We start from the raw sequence: 11685 nt of genomic DNA on the forward strand, positions 1-11685 counted from the left end.
TATAGCCCACAAAAGCTTATGCCCAAATAAATTTGTTAGTCTCTAAGGCAGGGGTGTGCAAACTTTTTGGCCTAAGGGCCACATCAGTGTTGCGAAACGGTATGGAAGGCTGGGTAGGGAAGGCTGCCTCCCCAAACAGCCTAGCCCCCACCCCCTCCCACTTCCCGCTCCCTTACTGCCCCCCTCAGAACCCCCAACCCATCCAACCCACCCTGCTCCTTGTCCCCTGATTGCCCCCTCCCGGGACCAATCAGGGGACAAGGAGCAGAGTGGGTTGGATGGGTTGGGGGTTCTGTATGCAATGGTCCCCTATCCAACCCCCCACCCCTCTGCTCCCTGTCCCCTGACTGCCCTGACCCCTATCCACACCCCCACCCCGACAGTCCCCCTGGGACTCCCACGCCTATCTAACCCCCCATTCCTTATCCCCTGACCACCCTCCCCAGAACCTCCACCCCATCCAACCACCCTCTGCTCCCCGCCCCCTATCCAACCGCCCCCTGCTCCCTGTCCCCTGACTGCCCCCCAGGATCCTCTGCCCCTTATCCCACCCCCCTGCTCCCCATCCCCTTTCCATGCTGCTCAGAGTGGCAGGACTGGCTTATTAGAAAGCCACTGGGAGGTGGGCGGGTGCAAGCCGAGCTGCACAGCAGGAGTAGCGGGCCAGAACGCTCCCCACACGGTGGCGTGGCTGCGGGAGAGGGGCTGGGGCTAGCCTCTCCGGCTGGGAGCTCAGGGGCTGGGCAGGACGGTCCCGTGGGTCGGATGTGGCCCACGGGCCATAGTTTGCCCACATCTGCTCTAAGGTGCCACAAGTACTCCTTGTTGTTTTTGCTGATACAGACTAACATGGCTACCCCCTGAGATAAATCTATAACTTTCTTTTAAGACAAACAAAATAGTGTATTATGTAGTTAGAGTTATGTATCCATAAGAAGCCATCTTTCAGCCTTATCTACATAAGAGCTATGCTTTTTTAATCTGTCATGAGGTTTTAAAAACATCCCTCTACTTTTGGCCGAACATTTCTCATGGTTAGTCTCAGACATTGAGAACATTTTAGAAGTTATATAAAATTGGGAAAGCAATTTCTGCATTATGCAACTGCATCCGATGAAGTGAGCTGTAGCTCACGAAAGCTTATGCTCAAATAAATTCGTTAGCCTCTAAGGTGCCACAAGTACTTCTTTTCTTTTTGTAAAAAAATGTTACTTTTTCTCTTTATATTAATGAGTTTGAGTTAATAGTTTTTATATGAGTTTCTCTTTTACATACAAGGAATATTTTTCTACATAATTAGAATAATCTATTTAGGGAAATATGTGCAGCTTAAAGATGTATCAGAAAAGCACATACAAATATATAAAAAGTTTGTGAATTGAAAACTTTAACAGAATAAAAATACATGCCAACATTTTCAAATGGGCCTTTAAAATTGTACCCATAAATGTTGATTAGGTCCATGTATAAATCCTGCATATACAAGAACAAAGGTATTTTGTATGCATAAGTAGGGTAATTCAGCATCTAACTACCCAAATGGTCTAGGCAAACAAGTTTGCATGTGCAAATGTGAGTTTTATGTATGGGAAAAATTTTAGGGGCAATTTCAGAGGCCTAACATAAGAACGGCCATACTGGGTCAGACCAAAGGTCCATCTAGCCCAGCATCCTGTCCACCGACAGTGGCCAATGCCAGGTGCCCCACAGGGAGTGAACCTAGCAGGTAATGATCTAGTGATCTCTCTCCTGCCATCCATATCCACCCTCTGACAAACAGAGGCTAGGTACACCATTCCTTACCCGTCCTGGCTAATAGCCATTAATGGACTTAACCTCCATAAATTTATCCAGTTCTCTTTTAAACCCTGTTATAGTCCTAGCTTTCACAACCTCCTCAGGCAAGGAGTTCCACAGGTTGACTGTGCGCTGAGTAACGAAGAACTTCCTTTTATTTGTTTTAAACCTGCCACCCATTAATTTCATTTGGTGCCCCTAGTTCTTATATTATGGGAACAAGTAAATAACTTTTCCTTATTCACTTTCTCCACACCACTCATGATTTTATATACCTCTATCATATCCCCCCTTAGTCTCCTCTTTTCCAAGCTGAAAAGTCCTGGCCTCTTTAATCTCTTCTCATATGGGACGTGTTCCAAACCCCTAATCATTTTAGTTGCCCTTTTCTGAACCTTTTCTAATGCCAGTATATCTTTTTTGAGATCAGGGGACCAAATCTGTACGCAGTATTCAAGATGTGGGCGTACCATGGATTCATATAAGGGCAATAAGATATTCTCCGTCTTATTCTCTATCCCTTTTTTAATGATTCCTAACATCCCAGTTGCTTTTTTGACTGCAGGTGCACACTGCGTGGATGTCTTCAGAGAGTTATCCACGATGACTCCAAGATCTTTCTCCTGATTAGTTGTAGCTAAATTAGCCCCCATCATATTGTATGTATAGTTGGGGTTATTTTTTCCAATGTGCATTACTTTACATTTATCCACATTAAATTTCATTTGCCATTTTGTTGTCCAATCACTTAATTTGGTGAGATCTTTTTGAAGTTCTTCACAGTCTGCTTTGGTCTTAACTATCTTGAGCAGTTTAGTATCATCTGCAAACTTTGCCATGTCACTGTTTATCCCTTTCTCCAGATCATTTATGAATAGGTTGAATAGGATTGGTCCTAGGACTGACCCTTGGGGAACACCACTAGTTACCCCTCTCCATTCTGAAAATTTACCATTTATTCCTACCCTTTGTTCCCTGTCTTTTAACCAGTTCTCAATCCATGAAAGGATCTTCCCTCTTCTCCCATGAGAACTTAATTTACGTAAGAGCCTTTGGTGAGGGACCTTGTCAAAGGCTTGTTTCAAAACTGTACCCAAAATGTTTTAAATACCATTTTTCCTTTTCTTCTCCCTCCCCAAGAGTGAAATCTTTACATTCACAAGCATATCACTGAAAGTGTTGCTATTAAAGACTTGAACTCATGATTTTGTAGTTTCCTAGCAAAAATTAATTACACCAAACTTCCGCAAAGGTGCATCCTATATTTACATAATACCTTTCATCCTTGAGACTCCCAAAGCACACCACCGAAAAGCAGCCCACAACAGTTGTTTTAACAGGGCCCAGCAGAAGTATAAAAGTTTAGGAATAAACAAAAATAACAAGTAACTGAATATCCCTAAAAAGAAAAGGAGGACTTGGGGCACCTTAGAGACTAACCAATTTACTTGAGCACCAGCTTTCCTGAGCTACAGCTCACTTCAAAGGATGCCATTCCATAGCCAACTGGCAATGCAGGTGCCCTTTACCCAGTTGAAATTTCAGATGAATAATTATACGCAATCAGCTCATCGGGCCTGACACCTTTACTCCGGTAAAGAGCGCTGCTGGATCTTTAACAACAAGACCTGGCCAGGGTCAGTTTTAGATCGAATACAAAAGCTGGCGCGCCAAGAGCACAAGGCAGGGGGCCGATTCAGCCGTGGCTCCGAGGGAGAAGCATGCCACCCGCCCCGCAGCACGGAGCCCGCTGGATCGTGCCGCCTCAGCGGCACCCCAGGCCTGCCCTGAGCCCGCCCGGCGCGCGGTAATCAGCGCCCGAGCGGCGGTCCCGGTTTCGCTCCTGACGCGGGGCCGTTCGCCCAGCAGCGGCGCTAGAGGCGGGCGCAGTTTCCCTTCCCCCCGGGGCGGCCGCCGCTGGGCGCTCGGACTGCCGCTCAAACCCGGCCCCGGGGCGCCACCTAGCGGCTCGCCAGCCCCGCCCCAAGTACCACGGGCGCAGGGGGCGCCTGAGCCGGGCTCGCGGGTAGCGGCGGCCGGTAAGACCGCGCGCGGCGCCGCCGGAGAGCGCGCGCCAGGGGTTGCGCGCGGCCGCCGCTGGCTGGGCTGAGCGGAGTCTGGGGACGAGCCGCTTCAGCGGTCGCCGCGCATTTTCTTCCCCAGGCTGGGGGCGGGGCGGGGCAGGGCAGGCGGGATGGGGGGCGGCTGGTGCCGGGAGCGTGCCCCTTGCTCTTTCCTTCCTCGGGTCTCTGGCTGCACGTGCGCTCGGCCGCCCCGCGCCAACCCCCTGCCTGGTTGCTTCTTTTTTTTTTGGGGGGGGGGTTAGTCGCCTGTGGTCTGAGCCTGGGTGCAGCCTAGGGGGAGGCAGGCAGCCTGGGCGCCCAGCTAGGGAGGGGGACTGGAGGCTGCCCCTGAGCATGTGGGTGGGGAGGGATTTTTTTTTTTTGCTGCCTTAGAGGAGGCTTTGCCAAATTCGCCGGCGCTGCACAGCGCTTGGCTTGGCAAACTGCCGCCAGCTCGACTCCCTTTCCCCTGTTGGGAAGGGGTTTACACACCGCGAGGCGGGGACGGGGGAGCCGCTTTCTTAAACCCATACAGTGTCTGGAGAGCAAGACCTGAAATCTCTTTCGCTAAGTTAGTGGTGTGCCCTGGAGCACAGAGCTGCTCCCCACTGAAGAGGGACTTGACATTCTCACTATGCGAGGTTTTTTTTCTTTTCTTTTCTTTTTTCCCCCATATCTAGTGTGTTCAGGTTACAGGTAAACAACTGCTAGCCCCGGTGCTCTTTGATGCTCTTCAGGTCATCGCCATTCTAAAGATCCTACGGACCGAACTGCTCCCAGTGACGTCTATGCAACCTCCTTGTGGTTATTGAGGTTGCACCGATGGAACCGACTAACTTTTAAAAAACAGGGTTTTTTGTTCACTAAAATAGGAGAGATTCTGCTTCTCCCTCAGTCTTAGGCTTGGTCTCTACTAGAAAATTAGGTTGGTTTGAGCAGTGTTGTTAAATCGACCTAAGTTCCCATGTAAACAGTGCTGGGTCTTCCATCCACCTAGCTACTGCCTCTTGGGGGGTGGATTACCTGTGCCAACGGGAGAACCTGTTGTAGTGTTTTAAGTGTAGACAAGCCCTTCTGAGTTGATGAATCTGCAGGTCCAACTGTTAAGGGGCAGCAAAAACTTAAGTTACTACCATCAACAGACGTTCTTTCCACACGTTTTTTTCCTGTACGAACAAGTATGCTTTTCACAGTAGAACTGAACTTTAGGGCTTAAATCTATGGAGTCTCTATATCTGTAAAGTCTTTCACATGTCAAATCAGAGCCTCAGTTTTAGCCACACCTTCAGTTATCCAACTTTCATATCCTCTATCTTGTGCAGACGGTGGATCTCTTAGTGTTTGGGGGAGAGGGGCATTTTGGGTAATAGGCAGTGCATGTTAGTGTAATGGGGTATCCATGAACAGCAGCAAGAGAAAATTAGAAGTTGTGTGTTTTGTTTAAATTCACAAAAATGCCCCCCTTGAACAGAGATCCATTAGTTAGTTGTGGTGTACTTTTCATTTAGATACCTGTGTGTAATGCATGTAAAGCCTCCTACTTATTTTTATTTTTTTAAATTGTGATAGACCATGTGAGAGTCTCTCAGCGTGCCTTGTTTTAGCTTTCTTTTAAAAACTTAGATGTGAGCTTGAAAGAAAGTTTTTAAAGAATGAAAGGGTCTGAGATGGGCTTGTGGGTGCGTAAGAGGGATGTTTCCCAAGACTGAAGCTAAATAAACTTGTTAATGTGTTTACAAGACCACACCAAAAGAATGGAAAGCATTAAGGCCTCAATCCTGCAATGAGCTCTGTGCAACCAGATGCCCATTGAAGTCAATGGAACTCTACACTTGCATGGGGGGCACCCATAAGCAACTTGCTGCAGAATTGAGACTTAAACTGGCAGTTGAATTGCCTTAAAGAATCTTTATGGTGGCATTCTACTTCAAATAGTAAATAAGAAGTAAAATGATACATAATGTTGTGCCCTCTCACCAAGTGTGCTGCAGAAAAGATGTTCTCTTATCTTCTATTTCCTCTTTTCTCTGCAGTTTCCACTGACGTTGGTAATTTAGGATTATTGTAGACCATTGATACTCAGACCTCAGTGATTCAGGAGCCAAACTAGAAATCTACATTACCCAAAGAGCCACAGTAGTGTGAATTCATTGTTTCATTTACTGTAGTACTAGATACTCATATTTAAACAGTATGGCAGGGGAAATATTGTGTGCATGTGTGTAGATAGATGTATATCTCAGCTAAAATTGGTTAATATAATAAAAGCATCCTGATTGATTAGTTAAATCAGTGTTTTAATATGTGCTGCAGAGAGCTGCAGGGCACATATTAAAGAGTGACTTGTGGCTCCTCAGCCTCGGTCTGAGTATCACTGTTTTAGACTTAAAACTTCTAAATATTTGCCTTCTAGACAGACTTAGACAAAGAGCAAGAATGGCAGAGAGACCTATGTGGGAGCAAGTTGGAACAAGTTTTGTGCATCTTTATTACCAGCGTTTTGATACCAGTAGAGTAGAGCTAAGTGCTCTCTATGTAAGTATCAGTTTGACTTTGCTCAAACTTTTAACTTCCTCATTGATCATTTTAAATGATAAGTTATGGGCTTGATGTATTCTGTAGTCAAACTTCCACTACAAAGACAGTTTGTATGAGGCAATGTTTCTGTCTTGGATAGAATGGAATCAAGTACATATCCCCCCCAATTCTAATTCCTTAAACTGTCATTTTACCCTATAAAATATGATTCTTGGTAAATATTCCTCTCTTCTGTCAACAATTGTGGGATTTTTTTAAAATCCATTTTTCTGAGTAGCAGAAATGTCAGGGTGAGGGAGTGGGAGTTGTTGTTTCACTTGCTGGAGAACTTGAACTATGAGAGATCTGTCACAGTGAAGAAACATCAAAAACTAAAAGGGGAAGTGGTGAAATTTGCTTTTTTAAAATTTTCTTAACTTGATTCTGCCATTCTTCCATATGAACTGTAGGCCCTCTTAAGACCTCTGTGGGGAAACAGAAAGAAGTTCTTAAAGTGGGGTGAGGATTGAATATGAAACCCCTACAGCCCTAGTGTAAGTGATGGCAGAAGCTAGGCCAAAAATAGAATGGGTGGGTCTACTTCTTGAAAGCTTGCTTGACTCTGCCAGTATCTCCCTTTCTGATCACAAGCTGTACCATTTTTGATAACTTATTAGTCATGTTCTGCATAATTTCCAGTTGTAACAAATACTCATTTGCTAGTGACTAAATTAGATTATCAAACGCTTCATGTGTATCTCTAGGATTCTTTAAGCCAGTGTTTCTCATGGACCAGTGCCAGTCCCTGACACAGTTTAGGAAGGCAGCAAGCTGGTACCTAGTATCAAAAAGGTTGAGAAACACTGCTTTAGGCTACATCCCTCAGACCTTTCAATCTTACCTCATTTCTGTAACATTGACATGAATGACTTAGACACTTTGTTCTCTTTTTCAGACAGATGCTTCTTGCTTGTCCTGGGAAGGACAGCAATTCCAAGGAAAAACAGCCATCATGGAAAAGCTGATGGTATGCTTCTGTATATGTTAAAAGTGGTTTTAAAAAACAAAACAAAACTCTGAACTGCTTTGTTGTCTCAGGATTGAAAAACCAATTAAACCTGCACGCTTCCATGTGATTACAGGTAGTAGAGAGAACACCTGTACCTGAGTTGCAGAACTTTTCAGAGTTCAAAAAAATCTGATTGCTGCAATGAAACTGATGTTAAAATTGCATTGTAAGGTTCCATGTTCGTTCAATAACATCTGCTTAATTTACAAGTCAAATATATTTTTTCAAAGTGCCAGCACCTCAAAGTTAAGCTGAGTTCTTTCCTTGCTCTTCCCTACAAATAAGATGTTCTGCAGGCTGAATTCAGCCCTCTGTTATGCCTGTGAAACCTTGTTACTGTAGTTGAGGGATGAATTTGGCCCTGTAGTTGAAACTTAATGCACAGATCTGTTGATGGATGAGGCAGTATAAAATCTAACTCTCTTAGCTAGGTCTGCTCTGCTAACCGGAATCAAACATATTAAACTTGTTGGTAAGTTTCAGCAGATAGGGTTCTGAATACACATGGGAAATAAGAGTAACTGAGTAAGAAGTTGCCATTTCTTACAATAGTCACTTTTTAGTTTGAGTAAACAGTACAAAAGTGTTAAGATGCAGCATATTTGAACACCCACTTATTAAAACTTTCTTAATATCTAATCCTTTTGTTGTTGTTAAAGAATCACATACATAGATCTGTATGCCAGTTGACCATATGGAAATTGGTCGTCTTGTGATATGAGGAAAGAAATATTTAGAAAATTTGCCTTCCCTGCAAGATCATTGAGCAGGATTATTATACAGTGTTACAGGGGGGATTTCCATTCCCTCACTTGACACAATAATACACTTTTCTAAAGCACAATATTATAGTTAACTATACTAAACGTTGACTTTTTTCTATCAGATTTGCTTTTGTTTGCACTATTAAGACTTGACATTCATATGGCCAATTAGTATTTTGTGTATTAGCTGCATTGTATGTCTAACTCTCTTGGATCAGGGACCACGTAGAGTACCAAGTACACTGCTGGAGCAGAAATATTAATGGAGTCAAATACTTGCATTAATATGTTTAGTGTTTGAGTTTCTTTTTTAATCCCTCCTAAACAGAGCCTTCCATTCCAAAAAATCCAGCACAGCATAACATCTCAAGATCACCAACCAGCGCCTGATAACTGTATACTTAGTATGGTGGTTGGTCAGCTGAAGGTGAGACTGGCAAACTGTAATGCTTTGACTAGTATGTAAGGAGAAGCTTGTTGGTCTTAGAAATACTGCATTCTGCTACTGCATTTAAATAGTTTTGTAATTAAAAAGAATTCCTGTTTGAGCGTGAGGTAATACCACTAATGCTGTGTCTTGATGTCAGTTGAACAGACTTGAAAAGAAAGGCAGTGGATATTTGATACAAGCTATGCTAATAGACTTGAGTAGTTGGAGGGGGTTTGGCTTGGATATGTGGGCTATACGTCCTACTTCTAACTTACTATTTTATTTATTTATTTAGGTGGATAATGACCCAGTGATGGGGTTCCACCAGCTGTTTGTTCTCAAGAATATTAGTGACAATTGGGTTTGCACCAATGATATATTTAGACTGGCCCTGTACAACTTTGCTTGAATATTTTTCTGTTCTCAAATGTCTGTTTCTACTACCACTTTCAAATCTGACACAAAAATAAATAAATTGTTTAAATTGTTCTGTGGTGGTTTATGCAGTCTGTTGATTAAAAGACCATGCACTTGCTAGCTTGTGCTTCTCTTCCCGTCTCCTAACCATATCTTGGTGTAATATTGGCTTGTAAACTGTAGACAGCAGGAATGTGAATTGTTTCTATATTATCATAATGATAGCAAGTTTCCAGAGTCTACAATTTACTATCTATGAACTATAGTTTTCTAGAAAAGAGTTAAGTATCAGAGGGGTAGCCGTGTTAGTCTGGATCTGTAAAAGCGGCAAAGAGTCCCGTGGCACCTTACAGACCAACAGACGCACTGGAGCACAAGCCTCCGTGGGTGAATACCCACCTTGCCAGATGCATGACAAAGTGGATATTCACCCACAAAAGCCCACGCTCTAACACGTCTGCCAGTCCATGGCGCCACAGGACTCCTCGCCGCCTTTCTATAAAAGAGTTGGCAGCACAAACTCCATGCAAGTACTTTGTAGCTATGGGATGATTAGTGGTTGTGTCTCATGAAATGCACTTTTCAAATCCAGTACTTTCAGAGAATGTGAAAGCAGTGCAACTTGGTATAAAATTTGTATATGAACATAAGTAGTAGTGGTAAGTGCTTCCATTACAAACTTTGGGCCATGTTCTCCCTTCTCGGCAAGGGGGAGAAGGGAGCACCTAAAGCACTTTCACAGATTAAAGTCAATCCTCCATTTTCTGCTCCCTGATTATTCAGCGTACAGGAGCATTCACAGTATGCTAGACAAACACAGAGGAAGACATGTATGCACTTGGGAGCAGTGACCTCTATAAAACAGGAAGGGAATGGCAATGGGACACACTATGCAAGCAGACTGATAAGGATGATAAGCACAAGTCTTATTAAAATTTTGGTGGTTGTCCTTTTTGCTTAAACACTAGAGCCTGGATCCAGAGCCACAAAAGTATTTAATCACTTAAGTCCCAATTTTTAGGCACCATTGTGATTCACAAAACCTCCACTTAGGAGCCACTCAACCACATAGTCCCCAAAATTCACTCAGCATCTAAACTTGTACTGTAAGTGTTCTCTAGCTGCCTATGTTGCTGCCTCTAGGCATGCACACTACTGCCTCACTTTAGGTATCTAGACACCTAAGCTCTATAAACCAGGGAAAGAGAGATGAAGGAGCACATATCTGACCCCTAAGGCCTGATCTGGTAGCTATGGTCAGAGTTTCTTGTGTTCCACTATGGATAAATATTATTGAGTCAGATAGATTCCCTAACCTGGAGTTTAAGGCACCAGCATGGGAGGCGGGAGATCCAGGGGCCAGTTGCCCTGCTACGGTGACTACTTACACACAGCAGCACAGATTCCTCAGGAAAGGTTGAGGAAGGTCCTTATCAGTATATCCTGTAGCTCAGTAGTTAGAGCCCCCTCAGACAGAGAGAATTTGAAAAGGGTCTTCCCTTCTGATGGAGAGGGGGAATTGAACCCAGGTCTCTCATATCCCAGCTGATTGTGCTAACCATTGGGCTGAAAGTTAAGAGGAGCATCACTTCCTCTGGTTGTTTTGCATGGAGAAAAGTGTCTGCTTCACTCTCTTTTAAGAAGACCAGGTGTGTAAACCACCTGACTCCGAGAGGGATTCCTGATTGCTGATAAGGCACCTATCGGTGCTAATCTCCCAGAGAGGGGCAGGCCTTAGAACACACCCCTCTTGTCAGTATCCTCCATTGGCTAGTTTGGGCAGCCCTCTATGTGTAGGGAGCCTACATACCTAACCCAGGCTTTGAGAATCCCATTGTTCCTTTAATTCTCCTGGTGTCTAAAAGTTAGATGTGGATCCAGGCCCTGATGCCTCATATTGAGTTAGTAATTCACTCTGCTAGTAGCCCCACTGGTTTCAGTGGAACTACTTGGCAGACGAAGATACTATGTAACATGAGTAAAGATTAGAGAACCATACTCAGCAGGGAGCACAAGTGAGTACTACTTACTGTGAGTAAGCCTTGCTGAATCTAGCCCCATATCAGGGGGCATCTTTTAACACATAGCACTGCCAAAGGTACATGGCAGTAGTAGCCTACCATATTCTGACTTCTGAGAGCCTGGTTATAGGACAACAGATTGGAGTTGGGTATTGAGAGGGCATGTCAGTTCCAGGAAAGAGACCTAACCATGGCTTCTTATTCTCCCATTCTAGAGCTAATCTTAAGGATATGTGTATCATCTGCTTGTATCTACTCCCCTTACGTGCATGCTAAAACAGTGGGGCCAGGGACTGTGACAACAAAAGAAGCTTTTTTGTTTTTAAAATAGGAAGAAAATAGTGAGACCAAAAGTCACTTCATGGATGGGGGATAAGTAACTAGGAATCCCAGGATGGGGAGATGGAATGTAGTAGGACTCCTCATAATACCAGCTAGCTCTTACAGAGTACTTTTCATCATTAGGTGTCAAAGGGCTTCACAAAACAAGTCAGTAGTCTCCCCATTTTACAGATAGGGGTAAAATGGACAGAGAGGTGAAGTGACTTTCCAAAACTCACCCAAAAGTCTAGTGGCAGAGCTGGGAATAGAACCTAGGCCTCATGAG

The 11685-nt window shown here is 44.1% G+C and overlaps 1 protein-coding gene across 6 annotated transcripts; it reads left to right on the forward strand.

The window, feature by feature from the left end:
* Window positions 1–3343: 3343 nt before the first annotated feature.
* LOC140905947 (nuclear transport factor 2-like) lies at window positions 3344–9097 on the forward strand. Of its 6 annotated transcripts, none has more exons than XM_073329445.1 (5): window positions 3344–3391; window positions 6274–6395; window positions 7333–7404; window positions 8539–8637; window positions 8936–9097. In XM_073329445.1, exons 2-5 carry the CDS (start codon window positions 6297–6299, stop codon window positions 9047–9049), a joined length of 384 nt encoding a protein of 127 aa, XP_073185546.1. In that variant the 5' UTR covers window positions 3344–3391; window positions 6274–6296; the 3' UTR covers window positions 9050–9097. The 6 variants fall into 6 exon arrangements, with proteins under 6 accessions (XP_073185546.1, XP_073185547.1, XP_073185544.1 ...); XM_073329446.1 differs by having other exon boundaries at window positions 3375–3434; XM_073329443.1 differs by lacking the exon at window positions 3344–3391 and adding an exon at window positions 3441–3604.
* The last annotated feature ends 2588 nt before the right edge of the window (window positions 9098–11685 follow it).

The sequence above is a fragment of the Lepidochelys kempii genome, chromosome 2 (genome assembly GCF_965140265.1).
Source record: "Lepidochelys kempii isolate rLepKem1 chromosome 2, rLepKem1.hap2, whole genome shotgun sequence".
NCBI lineage: Eukaryota > Metazoa > Chordata > Testudines > Cheloniidae > Lepidochelys > Lepidochelys kempii.